Source organism: Mauremys mutica, chromosome 4 (genome assembly GCF_020497125.1).
Source record: "Mauremys mutica isolate MM-2020 ecotype Southern chromosome 4, ASM2049712v1, whole genome shotgun sequence".
NCBI classification, from domain to species: domain Eukaryota; kingdom Metazoa; phylum Chordata; order Testudines; family Geoemydidae; genus Mauremys; species Mauremys mutica.
The window spans coordinates 72,554,205-72,577,154 of NC_059075.1; the positions used below are offsets into that span (position 1 = coordinate 72,554,205).

Sequence of the window (22,950 nt, forward strand, 5' to 3'; positions counted from 1 at the left end):
TCACCAGGGATGCCAACACCATCACTCCCTTCGTTTCCTGGGCCCACGCTCACTCTCCTCCATGTGGCCCCTCACACATGAAACAACCTCCCAGTCCGTGTGTGCCAGCCTCCCCTGCCCCCCCCCCCAGCTCTCTGCCTCCAAACCCCTCCCAAAGACTCACTATGGTCATAAAGATCAAGGTCAGGATGAAGACGACCTACCCCTATGCTTGCCCTCTCCTCTGAACTTGTTGGGCGTTGCATCTTGAACTCCTGAGCAGGGACTGGTCCCTATAGAAATGTAACAGAGTCAATGCTTTAAGGAAGTGAACTTTCTCCCAGCTCTGCCCCATGGCTTAGCCACAAGCCTCCCATTCAGAATTCAACCATTTCTTCTCCTCTCTGAGCACCATAGCTGGTGGTCTGCCAGAGAATCAGCTCCCCTCCCCTCCCCCACTGCCAAGGAGCATGAGGGGGTGGCAGCTGCTGCTACAGCCCATTGGAGTTCTTTCCAGTTAGTTTAATAAAGCAATTCCTGATACAACCCCCCCCACCCCAGGGGGGCACAAAGTGGGCAGTGCTGGAGGCCCCGTTTATCCTACTCGAGTGAAAGAAGAGGCATGTACTAAAGGGAGCCCAAAAAAGAAAGGAGATGAAAAGATTCTGCCAAGCAAGAAACTAGTCAGGTGGACAGATAAACCCTGGAGATGCAGGGGATGAATCTGCGAGAACAGGAAGGCAGGATTAACCCGAGAGCTGTGAAATCAAAATGACTAATTGAACCCAAGAAAGATCTAGTGCTTCATACAGCATGTTAAAGAACAGCAATGTGGCCATCCCCAGCGTGAGCTTCCTCAAAGCAGGGCCTGTAAAAGTAACATGGGACAGGTTCAGAGCACAGAAAATGGGGCTGCCAGAGCCTGGGGGACAGTGGCTCAATATGAAGCTTTTTGTTATGTCCCTCTGCACTCATGGAGTATTTTTCCAGTCTGTGCATTGGATACATCTTCTAACTAGTGTTTATCTCCATGGGGGGAGTGCAAATATTAGTATTAGGGCAGCCGGAGAAATGACTCTTCAGCCAGGGGTACAAAGAGCAGTTATGTAGGCTCCCTCCCCCACCTGAGAACAGGGGTTCTGGGGAGAAGAGAGTCACACCCTGAGGCATTTGGAGAAATCCCCTAGGACTCCCTTAGGAAAGAGCTGGGACGCCCTGGGTCAGGAAGGTTGTATGATGGGTCAGAGATCAGCCTGGAAACAGCCTATGTTACTTAGAGAGCATGAGCAAATCATCCCCAGAGAGAGAGAGAGAGAGAGAAATGCAGAGGGGCTGGGGAAGGGAGGAAGGTGAAGACAAAGGAGAACATACACCATTGGGACAGCTGGGGAAATAGGGCCATGTGCTGCAGCCAGCCAGAGCCTCTCTTGGGGGGGGGGGGAGGTGTCAATAACATTAGCACACAGTATTTTCCAAGTCCCAGCTGGGGGCAGGAGGATCTTGCTCAGCTGATTAACTGCACACAAAGGGCGGGAGGGGGGGGGGCGGGAAGAGGCTACTGGTAGGGCCTGGGCTCAGTCCTTGTGCTCTTTCACACTCCCTACAAGTCCATTTGATTTTTGGGCCTGAGCTCCAGGACTGCAGCGACCTTAGGGCCCCTTTCACTGAGGCAGGATGGTCTGGCCTGACAGGGTGGGAAAGCAGAGCCCCCAGGCTATCACCTCACACCAAAGCATTGGAGGAGGGTTAAGGTGTCTCTATGCTACAGCTAGGCCATTCACAGTTGTCTTGCTTATTCTCTCCTGTCTTCCCAGAAGAAAGGAGGCAGCCTGGGGTCAGCATAGGGAGTAAGAGACTGAACAGCAGGTAAGGGAGACTGCAGTTTGCAGGTATCCCTGCAACTGTGCCTCACTCCCCAGGAGCCGTGGCAGAGGACAGATGCCTGGATCAAACATGGCTATCTCTGTGTCATGAAGGTCACTTTGCAACTGTGTCAATATTTGACAAATGCAGAGAGCTGGGCCAGTCACCTGGAGTTAGAGGAGCAGGAACATACTAAATGTACTAATCTTTCTAGCTTCAAAAACAACTTTCACCCACACAGTTTAGCAGCAGCACTGGGCCCAGATGCACCCTATTTACATACATATTACTGAATAAAGGTGCACCCAGCAGTGGCAAGATGCCAGCAAAGCATCTGAGACAGGAGAGCCTATCATCTTATTCAACATTAATTCAAACTGGCTTGGACCTGGGACCATTGCCTGGCCTAGTAACTGGCTAAAAGCCCCTAAACTGAGGGGAATGATATGTGACAACAGAATGAGGTATGGGAAAGGGTCTAAGTGGGGACCCATAAGGAGCAGAAGTAGCAGTATGGTCCTCCTACTGCTTTAATAACATTCCAAAATGGGGAATAAAAACACCAGTGACATTCCCAGGGGATAAAAGTAATAATTAGAGATATACCAATCTCCTAGAACTGGAAGGGACTTTGAAAGGTCATTGAGTCCAGCCCCCTGCCTTCACCAGCAGGACCAATTTTTGCCCCAGATCCCTAAGTGGCCTCCTCAAGGATTGAACTCACAACCCTGGGTTTAGCAGGCCAATGCTCAAACCACTGAGTGATCCCTCTCCCCTGATAAGAAACAGGGAGGAGCTGGACATCTATGAGGACAGACAAATAATCCTAAGGGCCTGTAAATGGGTGCACCTACTCTGCAGTGCCACCTGCTGGCCAAGCCTGGCTCTGTGATGCCTGGCCTCAGGTTCCCTTTACTGTCCCACAGGCACTTGTGTCCAATAACAAACCCTCTTGTTGGGGTCTGGTTTAACATAAAACAAAGGCACAGTAAGGACTCTTCCACCTCTGTCTCCTGCTGGACACAGACCCTCATCTAGAAGGTCCACCGAGCACCAACCTCTTTGCTAGGTACAGTTCTCAGTCCTTACCAGGCGCTACTCAGTCTCTCCCTTTGAAGTCAAGGGGTTGTACCGGTCCCCTTGTTTGCTGTATTCTCAGGCTGCTCCTCCAGGAGCTCCCCCAGCAACTTCCTTCCTGAGCCGTCTCAGCAGCTCTGTAACAGCTCTCCCAGCAACTTTCCCAGTTGTTGTCTCCCCTTTTTAAGGCCCAGGTGCCTTCCCTTAAGCCCAAAAGGGCAGCAGGTAATAAATCACAAGTGCACTGGACTCTGCTTTTCCCAGGAGACTCAGTCGGGGGAAAATTAATCAAACAGGTCCTCAGAGAGGAGGAAATTGGGGCAGCAAGTATGGTTGAATCTTCGGAGGCAGTGAACAAGACAGGCATTTGCAATGAGATATGGAAGTCAAAGAAGCCAATGGAGGTTTTGGCCATATACACACAGGGATGGTCCCTGCTCTAAAACACTGTGTTGAGTTGGCACCTAGGATGGGATGTTTCTCTACTAGGAGATGACTGACAAACGAGTGAGTTCAGAGAAAATAATCACGGAGGAGGATATTGGAGGGACTGACTGTGTAAGAACAATTATCCAAGTGATACATATGCCTATTCTAAGGCCTGGTCTACACTACAAAGTTGGGTTGCAGTAAGCTGCCTTGCACTGACCTAGTTGTGCATGTGTCTATGTTTAAATTTGTCTCCTACTGATGTAAGTGCCCAGTTACAGCAACACAGTAACCACCTCCATTAGTGGCGTTGAGCCATGGTCGATGTACTGAGGTCAACGCAGTGCAAATTTAGACACTACATTACCTCTGTCAACTCTAACAGTCCTCCAACAGCTATCCCAAAATGCCTGACACTGACCATTCTGGTCACAATTGTGAACTCCACTGCCCAGGGTCAGGCAGACTGGAGGGCCCCCTCCCTTTTAAAGCCCAGCAAATTTTTTACATGCTTTTTCCTGATTGTCCAGCTTGGCAAGCACACCTAGCAGATCCCATTGTTGTGTGCAACTGCTCAAGTGACCATGCCAGCTACATGCTCCATCCTGGAGTAGAGAGGAGATATTGGATCTCTTGGGTCTGTGGGAAGAAAAGGCTGTGCAAGCACAGCTACGGACCAGCCGTAGAAACATCAACATCTATGAGCAGATTGCATGGAGGATGCAGGAGAAAGGACATGACAGGGATCAGCAGCAGTGTCACGTGAAAGTGAAGGGATTGCATCAGGCATATCAGAAGGCCAGGGAGGCCAACAGCTGATCTGATGCCAAGCCACAGACCTGCCGCTTTTACAAAGAGCTGCATGCTATCCTTGGCGGAGCCCCCCCTCCCCTGCTCTTCACCAAGGATACCTCCAAGAAGCCCAAGCCACAGGCGCCTGGCATAAACAGCGAGAATGGGGGGGAGGATGGGGGACAGGGAACTGGAGGGGGGGGGGGAAATCCAGCTATACTGTGAGCCAGGACCTCTTTGAGACTCCAATGCAGTCCAATCAGTTGAGCCTGAGCAAGCCTGATGCAGGGAAAGGAATCTCAGGTAAGTGTGTAAATGTATTTCCCATTACAACGATGTACTGATGGTGCCCCCAACTCAACAGGACACAGCTACTGACTTTTCATTAATTCACTCACACTAGAAGAGGTAGTGGTACAACAAAGACGTAGCATTGTTATGTGATTTTCACTCCCCTGTAGCGATTTGGGGGGGGGGCGCTATGCGGAGCAGTTTGTTTATGTACACAGGGATAGGCTCTGAATCCTCCTGAGATTTTGATTAAATTGTCATGGAGGTACTCTGCAATGCTCTCCTGGAGGTTTCTAGGGATGACGGCCTCAGTTCTTCCTCTGCAGTAGGACACTTCCACACACCAGTCAGTGATAACTTTGTCAGGTACCACTGCAGTACACAGACTAGCAGCATATGGGCCCAGGCGGCTTTGGGACACCCCCAGCAGCAGTTGTGTTATCTGTGCCTTTGTTACCCTCAGGAGTGAGATATCCACTACAATCACCACTGCCTGCAGAAAATGGTGCCAGTACTCAGTGCCATTGCCCTATATTCAGTTTCATGCAACTGAGCAATTCCCTCATTTCCCTCACGCTTGCAGCTCACACTCACTGTGACTGGTGCTGAGTGATGCCATGCACAGGCACTCCCAAGCACGTCTTGTTTAAAGGTTAAGGGGAGCAGGGGAAGGGAGTTCTGAATCTTACGTTTTTCCTTCTGTTGTGACTAAATGGACAATGGTACCTCTGTGTGTTTTATCTGCAGCTGCTGCGGCCTTGAAGGGGGGTCCCTCTCCACACTTGCAGAACGCCTGAGTCAGATAAGGAGAAAGAAGAGGACTTGGTATAACATGCTCAGTGAGATCCTGCAACCCAGAACTGCACCCCACCATCAGCAATGGGCCTGGAGGGTGAACACTGCAGGCAGCCTGGAGAAGGAAACAGCAGACAGGAGAAAGGGCCAGGAGTCCCAGCAGGAAAAGGAGAGGGAGATGCACCAGGACTTAATAGAACTTCTCTGGCAGCAAACAGGTGCTGCTGACTGTTATGGACCTACAGGTTCAACAACCATGGGATCCTCTCCCTTTTCAGTCCCTGGAGAACTCCACTACAGCACCTCCCCTCACACGCCCGCTCCCAACATTCCATATGGTAGTAGGGGGAACATACCTACCCCTGCCACATTAAGGACAACCACAACTTCACATACAGCAACCATGGCTTTCGCAGGTCAGTGTATGTGTAGCTAAAATAGACATGAATGTTCTTTCTCCTTAAGTTCTGTTCCATTAATTTAGTAAGTTTTTTATGTATTTGCTTTTAAGCTACACATTTTTCTGTGCACTGGGTTTGTTAAAGTTTAATTATTTTCCAAATAATATCTCTTTATTAGTTCACAACATATGCTGCAGAGTGCCTTGCAGTTCTGAAAACACCCACTTACTTGTCACTATATTACACCATAACACAGCTCATACACTTTGTCACTGAGCCTAATAATCATAAATGAACACCAAGCACTGCAAAATTAATAGCTGCATTGACAGTGTTCTATTCAGAGGTGTACACCAAGCACCTCACAATTCCTAACAGCCCCAAAACATCAGGGGCAGGTACAGCACAGTACATTACTGTGGCTCACTGTTAAAAGTGCTCTTTACAAGTCTCTCTCAGCCATATAGCTCTGTGCTGAGCTCTTCTAACAGCCTTTGTATCTGGCTGTTCAAACTCCGCTGACAGCTGCTCCTGTCCTACAGCCCTGTGGCAACTTTCCCCCCTTTGCTTCACAGATCTTATGCAAGACACAGTGGGCTGCTATAACTATTAGGATTTTTTTTCCCCACTGAGATACAATTTTGTAAGTAAACAATGCCAGCGTCCCTTCAATCTACCAAAAGCACATTCAACCATCACCCTGCTTGGGCGCTAGTTGCTTGGTGCTGTTGAGGTGGATGGTGGATGGCTTCATGAGGCAAGGGAGCAGGGGAGACTAGGTCCCCCCAAGGTTGCTAGTGGTACTTTAACATTGCCAGTTGTAGCTTTCTGAAAAGTCTTGCGTTCTTAAACATGGACCTTCCTTGAGCAGCCACCATATTATTGGTGACGCATCCCCCGTGAGCCACCAATGCTTGCATAATCACAGAAAAGTAGCCCTCTCTGTTGATCTACCCTGTGGCAAAGTGGCCAGGTGCCAAAATAGGGATTTGAATGCCATCTATTACTCCACTGCAGTTCAGGAACCCCACTGCTGCAAATCTATCCTCTATGTCTTGCACATTGCCGAGAGCCACAGCCCTGGATAACAGGAGATGATTAATGGCCCTGCACACTTGCATGACAGTTTCATGCAGTGGATTTTCCACTTCCAAAACGATTTCCCACTGACTGGTAGCAATCTGGTGTTGCAAGTTTCCCCAGTGTGATTGCCACTTACTTTTCCACTGTCAGTGAAGTTCTCATTTTTGTGTCCCTGTGCTGGAAGGCTTGGGTGAGCTTGGTGCACAGATCCAGGAATGTGGCCTTGTACATCTGAAAGTTCTGTAGCCACTGCTCATCATCCCAAACCTGTATTATGATTTGATCCCACCAATCGGTGCTCATTTCTCAAGCCCAGAAGCAGTGCTCCATCATATGCAGGGGCGGCTCTAGGCACCAGCAAAACAAGCTGGTGCCTAGGGCGGCAAAATGTAGGGGGCGTCCCCTGCCGCCGGGGAGGGCGGGAGGCTGGGCTGGCGGACCTGCCGCAGTCATGCCTGCGGGAGGTCCACCGGAGCCCCGGGACGAGTGGACCTGCCGCAGGCATGACTGCGGAGGGGGCGCTCGTCCCGCGGCTCAGCTGGACCTCCCGCAGGCATGTCAGCGGCAGGTCAACCGGAGCCGCGGGACCACGGCACCCGCCGCAGTCATGCCTGCGGCAGGTCCGCTCGTCCCGGGCTCCGGTGGACCTGCTGCAGTCATGCCTGCGGGAGCTTAACCGGAGCCGCGGGAAGAGGGGACCCGCCGCAGGACCGGGGAAGGGCGGCGCAGCGCACCGCGCTGCTTGGGGCAGCCTGATTTCTAGAGCCGCCCCTGATCATATGCAGCTGCTCTGCGAACACCACCAGAAACCTTAAATTAGTTCTCACTGTCCCACATCAGTCTGTCCTGCGAGAAGCTGTTAGGTTCCCCACTGATGCAGTTCTTCTTATGGCTTGGCACATACCAGATGATCGTGTGTCCTGTGCTCGCAATGTTTAGGACAATAGTGCAGAGCTGTGCAGGCTCCATGCTTCTGTCAGAAATAGTGGACTGAGAGGACTGCATGGGTATGTGAGCTTTTTAACAAAAGTGTGACAATTATGGGGTATAGATGACATTATGGGATGGAGACAGTTGCACTCTGGGAACCCGATTCCTTGCTCCCAGTCACCCCTGCACAACTTGCTTCTACCCCACCATGCCTTGCCAAAACTTCTCAAAACACACTGTGCTGGACGGTGGCAGGTTGCACACTGGGATTGGACACTCAATTTCAGACTTAAAAGTGGCCATTCTTCAACAAAAAAAAACCTTCAAAAACAGACTTCAACAAGAAACTGCAGAACTGGAATTCATTTGCAAACTTGACACCATCAAATTAGGCCTGAATAAAGACTGGGATTGGCTGGGTCACTACAAGAAGTAATCTCCCATCAACTGTTGAGTATCAGCCATCCATGTTGGATGGAATTGGCATCGTTAGCACTACAAAAAGTAATTTTTACTCTGACATTCACACCTTCTTGTCAACTATTGGGAATGGGACACATCCACCCTGATTGAATCATTGACTCCCCCCCCCACTTGGTAAGGCAACTCCCATCTTTTCTTGTGCTGTATATTTATGCCTGCCTACTGTAATTCTCACTCCATACATCTGAAGAAGTGGGTCACAGCCCACGAAAGCTTAAAGACTAACAAATTTATTAGAGCATAAGGTGCCTCCTCGTTGTTTTTACTGATGGGAATAAACACAGATCCAGTGATGGCCAAAGCCTTTACACAGCAAAGGGAAAAGGAGCCACTCCACGACCAGAGCCCTTTAATGAACAGAGGAACTGCACAGTGCATTCAAACTACCCTCACTGGGGCAGAAGAGGTTCAGCCCATGGAAACTGAAGACAGTGTTTGGTGTCCCATTAGCAATGCTGTGCTGACCCATTCACTACTGTAGGTGCCAAAGGAGGTGCTGAAGCAGAGCCTGCAGGGAAGAGGACAAGAGGGAAATCCCAGGGAGCAACTACTGTCATGCCCTTGAATTATTATATAAGGCTAAACACAGGCAAAACACAGACCATACGGAGAAGCATCCTGCCCTGGCCTCTAGTGGGGAATGGGATGGAGCTTGGCTTGTTCTACTTGTAAAGAGTAATCTTGAAAACAAAAGAACTTTGTAAACCCCTTGGTAACTGGCTCAGCATCTCTTCAGCTGTGCCTGGTGCTACGATCACCCTCAGCGGACAAAAGGGGAAGAAATAATTGAAATACTGCAGTGCAACTGTGGAACTAAACGAAAGCAAGGAGAGGAGGGGTGATCAAAACTGATTCACTAGCTGCTTGTTTGTGCTCACCCTTGCCTTCACCACAGAGCAATGGTGCTCATTTAACCCTTAAGCAGTCTGGGGGCAGGACAGCAGTGGCACTGTCTTTTGCATTAGTTATAGGTGGGATTTCCTCTGTAATGAGTTTCTCACTCCATCAGCCAGTGTTTTCCTTTCACCAGGCCCAGCACACGCTACCTATAGATTTCCAACAGATTGGGGAAGCTGCCAGAGACCCGGGTTAATGATATTTAGGGCTTGTCTATACTTAAAACACTGCAGTGGTGCAGCTGTGCTGCTGTAGTTCTTCAGTGAAGACACTAACTGTGCTGATGGGAGGGGTTCTCCCATTAACGTAGGTAACCTACCTCCCTGAGAGACGGTAGCTAAGTCAAGAGGAGAATTCTCCCGTCAACTTAGCGCTGACCATGCCGTATTTTTCACATCCCTGACCAACGCAGTTACACCAACATAATTTCCTAGTGTAGTCCAGGCCTTGTCACGCACTCCTGACCTCTCCAGGAACAGATGTGAAGCACTGCTGGCCACTCATCCTGCATGGTAGGGCCTGGTCTCCCAGCAACACAGACACCACACACAAGTTAGAAAATAGATTTTATATTCTGTACAGCTGTAGAGAAGTCAAACAGGGGTTGGAAAGAGGCTGGGTGTCAGGTCCCCGTCTCTACCTCCACCACCTCGGCTACAGCACCGAAACCCACACCCTCCTGGATGATGACCATGTCACTGGAGGAGCCTTCGTCCTGCATGATGATACATTTGTGGTCGTGCTCAGAGATCGTGATCTCAATGATGTCATTGTTTGTTTCCAGGTGCCCAGCAGGGGCTGCGCTGCCCAGCACCCTGCGCACCCCAGACTCGGGGGGGCTGCCTGGGGGCTGGTAAGTGGCAATGTAATGCCCATTGGCAGTTATCATAAGCTCTGCCTCATTTATTGGTGCTGGCATCTCCACTGACTGCACCATGAGCACTGTAGGCTCCTCAGTACCCGCCTCCTGAGGGACCTTCCTTTTGAGCCTCTTCCTTGCAGCCTTTGGCATGTCCATGCCCAGCAAGACCGCAGCCTCCACCAGCTTAATGGAGTCTCTGGCCCCCTTGTGGGTGACCTTGTGGCGCTTGAGGCTCTGCAGAAGGGTATAGCCCATGCCACAGACATCACACTTGTAAGGGATGTCCTCCAGGTGGGATTTCTGGTGCCGGCGCAGCTTGGTGGCCAGCGTGTATGCCTTGCCACACTGCTCGCACTTGAAAGGGCGCTCGCCGGTATGGAGGCGCTCATGGGCCCGCAGCGTGTGGGGGTCCTTCAGCGCCTTGCCACATACCGTGCACAGGTGGGCCTCCCCAGTGTGGGAGATGAGGTGCCGCCGCAGCTCTGGCAGCTGGGGAAAGGCGTCCCCACAGAAGCGACATTTGTAGGGCTTCTCGCCGGTGTGGAGCCGCAGGTGGCCACGCAGGTTGCCCTGCTGCCGGAAGTCCTTGCCACAGTAGGGGCATATGTAGGGCTTCTCCCCAGTGTGCAGGCGCATGTGGTTGCGCAGGGAGCCAGGGTTGGCCAGGTAACGCTCACAGATGGCACACTTGCATACCTTGGGATTGGCTAGGTTGAGCTCCTTCATTAGGTGGATCTTCCTGTGGATGCGGAGGGAAGGCCGGCGGGCGAATGTCTTGCCGCACTCCTCGCAGGCAAAGGGCCGCTCACCCGTGTGCAGCACCTCATGCTCCCTCAGGTCCCGCTTAGTGCCATAGGCCTTGTCACACTGCTTGCACTGGAAGGGGCGCACACCCCGATGGAAGAGCACGTGGGCCTTGAAACTCTCCTCAGAGCTGTAGCTCTTGCCACATTCAGTGCACAGGAAAGGCTTGTAGCCAGTGTGGGTGAACCTGTGTTTCTTGAGGTGGCAGAGCTGGAGGAAGGCCTTGCCGCACTCCCCACAGCGATACCTGCGCTCACCAGCCTCATCCCCATGTGGCAGGGACTTCTGCTGAGATGCACTGGAGGAGGGGCCTTCTGGGAGCCTGGGTGTAATACTGACCTCCACTTCTGGGTACTTGTCCAGCTCATCAGGACCATCAGACAGGCCCTTCTTCCTTTGCTCCAGGGGCTCTAGTTTGGAATGGCCTTTGGAAACCTGCCCTACTTTCTTGCGTGTCTCTGCACCACCTCCCTCAGAAGTGCTTGGCCTCTTGGCCTCCTGCCCAGACACCCTAGCATTGCACTCCTGCAGGCACTGGCTGGTCAGTGCATGCACCTTGCGCGGCTTCCCAGCCAAGCGAGCGCTGAGTCGAACCCCATTTGGGGGAGACAACGGCAGATGGAACTTCCCACGACATGCCTCTTTTGGCTCCCCATCTGCTCTCTCGGCCTTGGGTTGGGGGTCCATCTCCTTGACTGAGTCTTCTTTGCATTTGCTGTTAGCCTTAGCTGCTGAGGTGCTCTCATGGTGCTGGTTCTCTTTCCTCTGCACCTTGACATCCCCAGGCTCATGTCCAGAGGTCATGCTTTCCTCCTCCTTCCTGCTGTTGTCTTGCAGCCTGTGGGAACGTTTGGCTGGCTGCCTGCTGCCTTCGGCTCTAGTTTCATTCTCCATCACCTTGGAGTTATCAGGATCCCCTGCACAGACACACAACAGGGGGAAAATCAACACTGGCTATTGGAAGACAACAGGCTTGTGCTGTCTGGAACAGAGAAAATGGAGGAACTCAGAGACAGACACTCCACCCTACCCAGGAACATCAAGCATCTGGCTCCTAGATGCCTCTCTCCAAACAGGGGAGGAATTTTAACCCCAGCACATCCAGGCAGGACTTTGGGGAGCTGTATCATGGCTGGTAAAGCTAGGAACTGCAACGTTCTCCATTCTGCATTGCCACTTCCTGAAGTGATGTAGGGTCAGGGCCCGAGTGTTGGCCATTGAGTCCCAGCTGCTAGTATGTTTTCTGGACTCCTCAAAAATGGATAGTTCTACACAAACACTAACCGCAAGGGGACATTCAGAGCAGGAGGAGGAGAATGCAGCTGTGATTAGAGCCATGAAGAGTCAGTTCTGTGTGGTATGTAGTTACAGCCACTTCAGAGACAGCAGCCCACCTCCCACCTGGGTATCTGACCAGCAACAAAACAGGCAAGTCCCCATTACACCTCCATAATGCTCACTATGGAGATAGGCTAAATATCCCACAACCAAGGCAGATTCTTCCTCTTCCCTGGCACACTAGACAGTATCCTCCTCCCCATATTACACGCTCCCCTTTTGAGAGAGTGGGGAAGGCAGGGCAGCATTACTTCCCCATTCCCAAGGGGAGGGGCCTACAACAATCCCTACAACAACGGTGTGGGAGGAATTTCTTATTGAATTTATAGGCCTCTCCAAATTCACTACCCCAGGGGTTCACAATCCCTAAAGCCTGCCTTATTCTGGGACTGCACCAATGCTCCAAGCTCTGAAGACACTCTGGTTATGGGGTCCCCAGAATCACGTAGTGATCTTTGCCTAACAGCACTGTAGTCACGGCCTTTCCATAAGAGGAGAACAAAGTCTGCATGTCCTGTGAAAGGAACGTACCTGCAAAGGGCTCTGATGCATTCCCACATGGAGAGGCTCCTTCCCTTTGCACTACAGCCTCTGCCTCTGGAGTTGCTGTCTCTGTCACAGCTGCCACTGCCAGCTGCCCCTTTGGCTGCTTCTCATCAGGAACAGCTATCCCCTCCGATGCGCTCTGCAGCATTCTCCCCTCCACTTGGGCAGGACCAGGTTGGGCCTCTGTAGGCCAGTACAGCAACTCAGTGCCTGCAGCAATAGGATGCCGCACTCGGATGTGGAGCCTTCCACTGATCCACACCAAAGCCACGTTTGCCTCATCCTCCCCCCGGCCTCGCTTCACCAAGCTGCAAGACACCAAGCTCAATGTCAGCACCCACTTGGGGGACATGGAGATCCTACTGCCTTCAATGGGAGCACCAAGCTCTGAACGATCGAACTTTAGTCAACTGAGAAGAGTCCTCCTAGGAAATAAGCCCTTTAACTGCCTACAAGAGGCCCCCGATGTCTTGATAAGAATATGTTCTGAATTCTTGGGCTGCGTGTAGCTACAAACTAGCTCCAGAATAAAGCTCTCTCTGACTCCTTAAAACACTCTTCACTATCCCAGGTCTCTGTATCACTTTAGCTTTCCAGATGGGTCACTGGGAGGCCCTGTTACAAAAACACTCTCTCCACACAGACAGCCAAGAATCCATCGTTCCCCTTACATACATAAGGAAAGAGTAAGATCACATTTACACAGCATCTTTCATCCCAAAGAAGCCCTTATACAGCCAGGGAGCATTTCACCCACCCCTGAAATGCAGCCAACCGTGGGGTAGAACATGGAAGACGGCACCTTCCAGCAATGAAACATTCAACTAGGGCACAGAACCGACAACTGAAAAATACCCCATGATGAGTTACCAACACCATATTCTGAAGCACCTGGGCTATTTTTTTGGAAGTTTGCCATCCATGTATTGGCCAAGCCTGACATTGCCTAGTGAGACCACCCCCCAATGTTACAGTGGCTACAGATCCTCCCTTTACACTTACAGTATGTCCCAAGGCGAACCCCCATGTTGTTCCATATACAGCTACTAACCTCCTCCAGCTAGGGCTCCTCTCACAAATGGATTCATCACTGCAGCAGCAGCCAGACTGACTTGCCTGAAAAGCAAAATGAATTCAGAATAGGCTGATGCTCCTGGCACTTCCTGTAACCAATCTCTGTAGCGACTCAGGCACCCAGATCTCACAGTGATGGGCAGACAATAAGGACCTGAATAAAAGTGAGGCGTGACACCTAGTGTTGGGTGCTTGCAGACTCCCCCAGCCATACTGGAAATGCCGAGGCAAATGCTGCACATGGGAGCCAGGCACTGGGCAGCAGAGAACAAAGAGCTTCAGCAGACGGTTCACAGCTGGACATGTGGGTTCTTTAGCAGGGCAGCGCCGGGCTGGGCACCTGGGCTGAGACCTTAGTCTTTCCCCCTCCCCCTTCTTTCCTGATAAGCCTCTGTGGTGGACAAGGAGTCCTGCCCGCCCCCCTCAGCTGGTGCTACTGGAGCTGCCTGTCAGGCCCCCCAGCCCCACCGTACCTCCGAGGGCGCTGTCTCTGCGGCACAGTCCGGCTCCCGCTCCGCCCGGGGCCCGAGGAGCGCTCCCGGCGGCAGGGCTCTCCCCACGCACCACACGCCCATGCCCGGTTCCTGGGCGAGGGAGGGCCCCAGGGCCAGTCCGGGAGGGAGGCTCCGCAGGGCTCCGCAGGACGCGCCAGGCTGCGCGGGCGGGTCTCGGATCCGCCCCGGGTGGCCGCGGACGGGGCGCTGCTCACGCCCTGCGGGGAGACAAGGGGGCGGCGGCGTTACACGGGAGGCGCAGGGCCCAGGGCAGGGTCCCGCCGGGCGCTCGCTCGCTCCCCCCGCCCTCCCGGCCAGCGCCGGCCGCGCCACTCACCCAGGCGGCTCCGCTCCATGCCGGCCCGGGGCCGGAGCCTGCCGCTGCGCCTGACCGGAGCCGAGAACAGGGTCCCCGCTCCCGGCTGCCCCCTTTGGGGCGGAACCATCCGCGGAGCCGGCGGCCGCGTCCGGACGACTTTCGCTCGGGACCCAGAAGGCGGCGGGCACCGGAAGTGGAGAATGGGGGCGGGCCGCCGTTTCCATGGAGAGAGGATTCCTTTTCCGGTTCGGAGGCGGATGTTTATGAGCAGGTTTGACAGGCGGGAACCTCCGGGAGCGGCCGACTGGTGAGGGGGGTGGAAGCGGCGGTCGCGGGGGCGGGGCGGCGCCGGCCTGCGGGGTTCGGGTCCGGGCGGGAAGCGCGGCAGTGGCCGCCCGGACTCCTGGGTTCTCCCGGTGGCTTGGCCCGGGAGCGCGCGGTCAGCGGGCGGTGCCGCGGGGTCGGGCCGGGGGATGAGGGCAGCGCGGTTCTCGCTCCCCGCGCGGGGAGACGGGGGTCGGGGAGCTGACGCCGCAAAGCAGCCGGCGCGGGGCTGTCGATTGGCGGGTGCTTGTGTCTTGGAAGGGGCTTGGCTAAGGAGTCCGGGTTGGTTTTATTCCTTTCTGCTCGGGGAGAACCGGGCCGTGTGGGGGGCTTGGCAGGGCGGGTGTCCAACTGCGGAGCTGTTTGCTGTGCGCTGGGGCTGCAGCCGGGTCCACCATTCTGGGCGGGAGCGAGGCCTTAGACCTCTCAGTTTTCTTTTTAAAAATAAGGAAATTCCCAGACAAAAAGTTGTTCACGCTGCAAATAGAGATCTCCTAGTTTCCATTTCTAGTCTCAGAGTGTCGTTGTTATATTTAAAAAAAAAGTTAGGCAGGTTTGGTGGCAAGTGATCAACCCCAAGCAGAAACCACTCTTTGTACCCTTTGGATGGTGTGTACTCAAAATACTCACTGGCCACCGCTTTTTTAGAGGGAGGAGACCAGAAAATGCTTTTTCTATCGTCCCCTTAGCTACTCAGACATTGTGCCTTTCCCTGGCTTCCTTTGCACTTTCAAAGTTTAAGTGTCTAGGTGGCCTTACTAGAACACCCCTCCCACTTGAGGAAAGCTGCAAATAGGGTAGGGAAGAGCAGGGTTAGAGGCTAGCCCTATGGGTTTGTATTGGAAGAGGGTGGAGGGTGTATTGGAATGGGAGCAGAACTTGTTCAGATAACACAATCAGCACTTACAATGTTCAGGGCCCCAAGGCTGGCTAATACCCAGGTTTACAGTGCTAAAGGGAATTGAAGGCCTTTTAATGGATCATTTATGAACTCTTGGATTCAGGAGAGTTTTCTGAGGCTTGGGCAGTGATAGGCCACAATCCACTATTTAACAGAGCCAGGATGCTCTGCTGAGGTGGTGGTGGTGAGGATGATGATGATGATGGCGGGGCTGTCAATAGGTAGATTGGGGGGTGGGGAGTGCAACCTGTGTCTTGGAAGGGGCACTTGGTTTAGGAGCCTGGGTTGGTTTTATTCCTTTGTGCTCAGGGAGAACTGAGCCGTGTATGGGGCTTGGCAGGCTGGTGAGTGCAGACCAGTGAGTCTAGAGGGCAGAAGAAGTTCTAGAACCTCAGTTTGATGGAGCAGGAGTCAGATAGGCTGGGTAGGGGAGTTCAGGATTAAGGATGTGCTGGAGCTCTGTAAGGAGGAGACTGTTTCTGTGTGGGACAGAAGCAAAGATCAGGAACTGTAATGTGCTTCAGTTTTCCCCAAAGTATTTGTCAAAGATCCACATTCACAATTAACATTTGGGATACAAGATAGACTAGGGCACTAGGGAGACAACAGGAGATTAAGGGACCCTGTAAGGGAAATGTCTCTTCTGGATCAGGCTCCCAGGAGATCACTTTATATTGTTGTTCATACATATATGGGATTTGAAATCGGTGAAGATACACTGCCTTCTGCCTGCTGAATTTGGAACATAGACATTGTCATACTGAAGCAGACCCAAGGTCCATCTAGTCCAGTATTCTGTCTCCAATAGTGGCTAGTACCAAGTGCTTCAGATGCAAGTGTAAGAACTCTGCAGTAGGCAGATGTGGTACAATAGCCACCTGCCCCCCGCCTCATTAGGTCTCATCCTGAACTCTAATGGTTAGATTTTTCTTACGTTGTTAAGCATGAGGTTTAATATCCTTTCCAACTTTTTGTTAGCATTTACAGTTAGAATTCCTGATATTCTTGTTTTTCATATAATGTCCATTCCCTTTTTGAATCTTGCTGTCTGAATCTTTAGTTTGGCTCAAGGTATCCAGGTGTGCAGAGGAGGCTGAGCTACAAGGGGATAGGCCAGAAGGAACTGGGTTTGTGGCTGGCAAGAAAGATATATTGCCTTTTCAATGTCACATGACTCCAGTTCCTCAGAAATTCAGCAAAACTTGTGTGGTGGGTGAGTCTGGAGGAAACAGATAAGCAGCTTGTGCTGGGACTCTGAGGGATAAACCTGAGCTCAGCTTTTCTGCTTCCTTCCTGGGTCTCTGCTAGGTTAGAGGGTCTCTGCTTGGTTGGTGTCTCTCTCTCAGAGTGATACCTCTGCAGGTGCAGTCAGCTGAGATGTTTGAGCTAACCGCTCCCAAACTTCGAGTTGGGGGTTGGGCTGGATATTGTCACTGCGGGTTGGGCATCACGGACTCTGGAACTCATTCTTGCAGTGCCTGAGTTGGTTGGTTTCCAGGCATATCTGTTTTTCCAGACTCTTTCTGAGAGACTGAGCTAGTGCAATGGTGAGTTATAAGTCCTGGTGTGTTGAATGGGCTGTGAGGGTGATGTTGACACTGAAATGGGTTAAAAAAAATAAAATAAAAAAAAAACCTGTGTATATTTGTATAAAAATTGCTAACATCTTTTCCCGCAGTAATGGGTTAGGGACCTTCTCTGACTTGTAAGGCAAAATAATTATGTGTGCAGCAGAGATTAAACTGGCAGGAGTTGCAGAGCAAGGACGGAGAAATAACTCAAAGGGCCCTAGAATTTTTATCCATATTGGGGCTGGCAGTTGCTGACTAATATGAGATGTGGTTGAGGAAGGGGAATTGCTTCTTTACTTGATGATGTATTTTTTCTTTAATATATTTAAATATATGCCAAAAGCAGTTGGCGTTGTAGATGAGCGTTCTTTGGTGTAGAGTATTGTATTGAAATAAATAATGCAGCTGGGAGAAAAATGACCAAGCCCCAGACTCAGTTGGAGGGGGAAGCCTGGGGTGCAAAAATATCTGAGAACCTGGTGGAGGAGGCAGCAAATGAGACAAATTCATGATGCGATAGTGCTGCAAAAAACCCAGTGTCAGTAAGAGGCTACGTATGCAGAGACTTCAGAGGAACAGAGAGAGGTTATTCCTTGGGGAGACCCCATGGGGATCTTGCATTAAGTTCTGGGCTCCTCAATCCCAGAGCCCTTCCCATTCCAAAGCAAGGAGAGGGATGGGGTGGGGCACACTGTTTTGGGAAGACCTCCCTTGGGGTACTGCACTCAGCGCTGGGTATCTCAGTATTGGAAGGGATCCTGAAAAGCATCTTAGAAATTCTCAGGGGCAAGAGGGACTAAATCACAAAGAGATGATGCAAGCTCAGTCTGCTATCCCTTGAATCTCCATGGCATGAGTTTCTCTGTCACGTGGAGCCTGAACCCACTCTCTGGACTTGAGGAGCTGTCTGCACGTGTAAGGGCTGGGAAGTTCCACCTCTGGACCAAAGGCTGGGGAGGGCTCTTCTTGGGTGGAAACATCAGCCGTCACGCAGGGCACTGAGGCCCTCTTTTACTGCAGAACTATAAGGAACCTAGAGACTGCTGCACTCTATGCCATGTGGTGCCAGCATTGGAGACCCCACCAGTGAGAGGAGCCTGCTAATGTGGAATCCACTTGATGTTGGCATTTAAACCAATAACTTGAGCCTGTGGCTCAGTGCTGCAAGCTGTTCCTGAAGCCAGGCTGTGGCACTTCCTGTGGTGAGGACTAAGGGAACCCAGCTCCATGCTGCCCCTGGGCCAGCACCACCTCTGCCTGGTAGAATTTAGACTTAGTCCCTAAGGGTACGTCTACACTATGGGATTATTCCGAATTTACATAAACCGGTTTAGCAAAACAGATTGTATAAAATCGAGTGTGCGCGGCCACACTAAACACATTAAATCGGTGGTGTGCGTCCACGGTCTGAGGCTAGTGTCGATTTCTGGAGCATTGCACTGTGGGTAGCTATTCCGTAGCTATCCCATAGTTCCCGCAGCCTCCCCCGCCCCTTGGAATTTCCGGGTTGAGATCCCAGTGCCTGATGGGGCAAAAATCATTGTCGCGGGTGGTTCTGGGTAAATGTCGTCAGTCACTCCTTCCGCTGGGAAAGCAACGGCAGACAAGCATTTCGCGCCTTTTTTCCCTGGATTGCCCTGGCAGATGCCATAGCATGGCAATCATGGAGCCTGTTTAGCCTTTTGTGACTGTCACCGTATGTGTACTAGATGCCGCTCACAGAGGCGATTCAGCAGCGCTACACAGCAGCATGCTTTTGCATGATAGCAGAGATGGTTACCAGCCATATTGCACCATCTACCATACCATAAATTGGTAATAAGATGATCGTGGCTACCAGTCCTTTTGCACTGCACCATTTGCTGCTGTCATAAGTGCCCCTGGCTGAGATCAGCCAGGGGCGCAAAAGCCAAAATTGGGAATGACTCCCTGAGTCAATCCATCCTTTTTGGTATCTAAAAATAGAATCAGTCCTGCCTAGAATATGGGCAAGTGTACTAGAGAACCACTGTATCATAGAACCAGAGAGCACAGCTGCTCTGTGTCAGATCCTGCAGAAATTATGAGCTGTATGCTATTCACAGGGGGTGCTCCTGCAACAACCCCACCTGTTGATTCCGTTCTTCCCCCAGCCTTCCTGGGCTACCATAGCATTGTCCCCCCCACTTGTGTGATGAAGTAATAAAGAATGCAGGAATAAGACACAGTGACTTGTTAGTGAGATATGAGTAGAAGGCAGCCTCCAGCTGCTATGATAGTCCAGACAGGACAGTAAGGAGTGTGGAGGAGAGGAGCCCAGCATCCCTCTGCTAGTCCAGGGGCAATTGAATCTTTTCTTTACACATGAAGGGTGGGGGCTGATGGAGCTCAGCCCCCTGTTGCTATGATGACGATGGTTATCAGCCATACTATACCATCTACCACGAAAAATTAGGACCAGGCGCCCTTGATTGACCTTACCGATGCTAGTCAGCATGGTTACCAGTCCTTTTGCACTGCCCCATGTGCCAATAGGCTGATGATGAGGACGGATACCAGTCACATTGTACCATCAGCCATCCATGGCGTGGGGGGAGCAAGGATGTTGGTGTTGAGTGCTGCAGCATCGCGTCTATCTGCAGCATTCAGTAAAGATAGGGTGACATGTAAAAGAGTCAAGAGAGGATTGTTTTCCCTTTCACTTCTGGGGGTGGGTGGGGGGGTGCATAAATTGCCTAGCTATGCCCTGACCCACCGCGGACACTGTTTTTGACCCTAGAAGCATTTGGAGCTCAGCCAAGAATGCAAATGCTTTTCAGAGACTGCAGGAACTGTGAGATAGCTTGAGTCCTCCAGTCCATGAGCGTCCATTTGATTCTTTGGCTTTCCGTTACGCTTGTCACGCAGCAGTGCGCTGAGTCCCTGCTATGGCATCTGTCTGGAGATTTTTTAAAAATGATTTTGAATTTCGTCTTCTGTTACGGAGCGCTGATAGAACAGATTTGCCTGCCCTTACAGCGATCACATCCGCATGGTCCATGCGGGAGCTCTTTCTTTATTTTGATTTTTAACTGCATCACCACACGTGCTGATCGGAGCTCCATGCTGGGCAAACAGGAAATATTCAAAAGTTCGCGGGGTTTTTCCTGTCTACCTGGCCACTGCATCCGAGTTCAGATTGCTGTCCAGAGCGGTCAGTGGTGCACTGTGGGATACCGCCCGGAGGCCAATACCGTCGATCTGCGGCCACACTAACCCTAATCCGATATGGTAATACCGATATTAGTGCTACTTCTCTCGTTAGGGAGGAGTACAGAAACCGGTTTAAAGTGCCCTTTATACCGATATAAAGGGCCTCTCAGTGTGGATGGGTGTGGCGTTAAATCAGTTTTACGCTCCTAAAACCGGTTTAAACGCCTAGTGTAGACCAGGCCTAAGATGTAGAGGACTCCTGTCAAAGGCTTCCCACTGATCTAGGGAGTGGCAGCAGTTAAGACTGAACCCAAATTCCCTCCATTCCTATTGAAGTTGCTGTGAGTTAAGACAGCAGCTTGCAGAGATCTAGGGTCTGAGATGGGACCAGCTGAGGACAGTTTCCTTGCAACCTCCAGGGTTATCAAACTTCACACCTGAGTGTCTGCTGGGTTATTGGGGAAATTATACGGTGCTAGGGATTCTATAATCAGACTAAATCACTGCAAATGCTGGCTGCAGTTGCTATAGAAACTGAATCTGTTGTTGCTAGGTGTGGAGAGCTGGTTGTCACTTGGCTACAGCTGCTGCATAGTTCCAGCATTAGGTCATGGTCCAGAGGAGCATAGTGTCCTGCTCGATGTCCCTACTGAGATCCAAGGGAAGGTCAGGCAGCTCTTCCAGCTCTCAGGAGGGGGCAGGGAACAGTTTTGCTTGGCTCTCTAGCTGACTGCAGATCTGTCAGGCCCTGCATAGTTTCTGATTTGCCTCGAAGATCCTCTGCCCATATATGTCTGTCTCTCTCTGGTTACGGGAATCTGACTTGACTTACAATAGCTCCCAGACATCAGGGAGCCAAGAACGAGTTAAAGACTGTCTCTGAGTTGCTGGGGAAGAGATAAAGAAGGGTCCGTGCTCCCAACACCTCCTGGAGGGGACAAACTCTCCAGGTTCTAACTAATGCCCTGGCAACATCCTCACCCCAAACCTGGCAATGGCTTTAGCCCCAAGTATGTGAGCAAGACTCTTTAGAGTTTGGAATGTCACCCTGGTCAAACTAACTCTTCGTAGGCTTCTTGCACCCTTGGATCTCACAAGCAGCTGTAGGATCTCGGAATTCAAAGCATCAAGCTACTCCACCTTCCTGCACTCTAGGAAAAAGCCACCTTGGGTCTATAACCACAGCTTCCTTTGTTAGTTTTCAAGCAAAGTCATGTGTTCTGCTGCTGTTTAGTTCCCAGCCACTGCATTCTGGGCATTCACACACAAACAAGACTCTTTCCCATCCCAGAACCCGTCCTTCTACAGCCTGCACATGCCTGAGTTCCCCTCTGAACCACCTCCAGGATGTGTGCATCCCTGTGAATGGCAGGTGCCTCACTGGCTGCAGCACTACAAAGCCGCCTCAGCCCCCACCCATGGTCTTAACAGTGGTGTCATTATTGGCCTTGTTTTGTTATAGCTCCCTTTGGGATGCAGCCTGCTGGCCGCAGAGTTCTCATCTTCATGGTGCTGCTAATACTAGTTCCTGAGAGCAGGATCTATACCTCGGTCCCATCCATCAGCTTCCTGCATATCACCAGGGCATCAGCATTAAACTCAATCAGCTGTTTCTTAGAGGGCTCCCTTAAGAAATGGGAACTTCCTGAAGATCTGCTGCTTTAGTTCAATTTTGGGGTCGCACACACGTTTTACCCTAGGTGAGATTGAGGAAAAACTCTCAGCAGCCGCGATTGAGTCTCATGCCCTGGAATCCAAACTCCCTAGCCTCCTCAGAATCGTGGCACAGCGTATGCAGTGCTGCCTGCATCTGGTTATTGTGCTATGGAAATAATATGAGGTGTATCCTAGCCTCTTGCCCTATGTGTTGGGATAGGAGAGAAGGGTTTTGCTGTGTGAGATGCTAAATGGAGAATGGTTGTGTGGGGGGAGAGGGGTTGGTGTTCTCCTTGCATTTTAGTCCAGTCAGTGAAATTTTGCTAGAGATGCTTCAAGCATCAGGATTTTGTTTCTAGTGCACTGAAGCACCCATATGTGCCAGTGCAGAGAGCTGTTAAGAGCCCCCTGACCCTCCCTGAGAGCTGGGGGACATGAAATCTGGGAAAGCTTCCAGAGCAGGGCCCTGCTGTGCAAGCAGCTGGGCCCAGTGTCAGCTCCACTGGGGCAGGGAGGGGCATTGCTGTGTGGAAATAATGGCTGATACAGTCAGTGTGTCAGGCAGGGGCTGGTATAGCCTGTCACCTTCCCTTGTATCTCAGTGTCTCTCCCAAATTGAGTACTCTGGGCGGGGAGAACAGTCAGGCCACAGCTGGACTCAGGGCAGAGACTCACTGGAAGGGTTAGCTATGGCTCTTTCCCCCTCCCAACAGGAGGTAGAAGGGAAGGATCTGCTGCTCAGGGTGCCCATGGCTGCAAGTAGAAGAGCTCTGTGGGTGAGATTTGGGGGAGAGAAAGTTTCTGGGTAGGGTAAAGTGTGAGCAGTCATTGGGGAAGTCAGGAGAAGGGGTAGGAAGTCAGTGGATGCGC

At 51.6% G+C, this 22,950-nt stretch overlaps 2 protein-coding genes across 4 annotated transcripts in view; one reads left to right on the forward strand and one right to left on the reverse strand.

The window, feature by feature from the left end:
- Nucleotides 1-8,910: 8,910 nt before the first annotated feature.
- ZNF408 (zinc finger protein 408) lies at nt 8,911-14,673 on the reverse strand. Of its 2 annotated transcripts, XM_045014760.1 has the most exons (5): nt 14,476-14,659; nt 14,118-14,356; nt 13,622-13,686; nt 12,556-12,878; nt 8,917-11,603 (listed from the first exon to the last, which is right to left on the reverse strand). In XM_045014760.1, exons 1-5 carry the CDS (start codon nt 14,582-14,584, stop codon nt 9,643-9,645), a joined length of 2,697 nt encoding a protein of 898 aa, XP_044870695.1. In that variant the 5' UTR covers nt 14,585-14,659; the 3' UTR covers nt 8,917-9,642. The 2 variants fall into 2 exon arrangements, with proteins under 2 accessions (XP_044870696.1, XP_044870695.1); XM_045014761.1 differs by lacking the exon at nt 12,556-12,878 and having other exon boundaries at nt 8,911-11,603; nt 14,476-14,673.
- ARHGAP1 (Rho GTPase activating protein 1) overlaps nt 14,668-22,950 on the forward strand; it is a 37,102-nt gene continuing 28,819 nt past the window's right edge. The window contains exon 1 of one of the 2 annotated variants that reach the window (XM_045014765.1): nt 14,668-14,728. The gene's annotated coding sequence lies outside the window, so the exon portion shown is untranslated. Of the gene's footprint in view, nt 14,765-22,950 lie in introns of both variants that reach the window. The other variant, XM_045014764.1, reaches the window with a different exon arrangement.

Excerpts from the sequence above, each read along its gene's own strand:
- ZNF408 (XM_045014760.1), bottom strand. The coding sequence starts at position 14,584 with ATGGTTCCGCCCCAAAGGGGGCAGCCGGGAGCGGGGACCCTGTTCTCG. Across the intron at positions 12,879-13,621 it reads AGGAGCCCTAGCTGGAGGAG|CTTGGTGAAGCGAGGCCGGG; the intron begins GTTAGTAGCTGT and ends GGTGTCTTGCAG. Across the intron at positions 11,604-12,555 it reads TGCATCAGAGCCCTTTGCAG|GGGATCCTGATAACTCCAAG; the intron begins GTACGTTCCTTT and ends GTGTCTGTGCAG.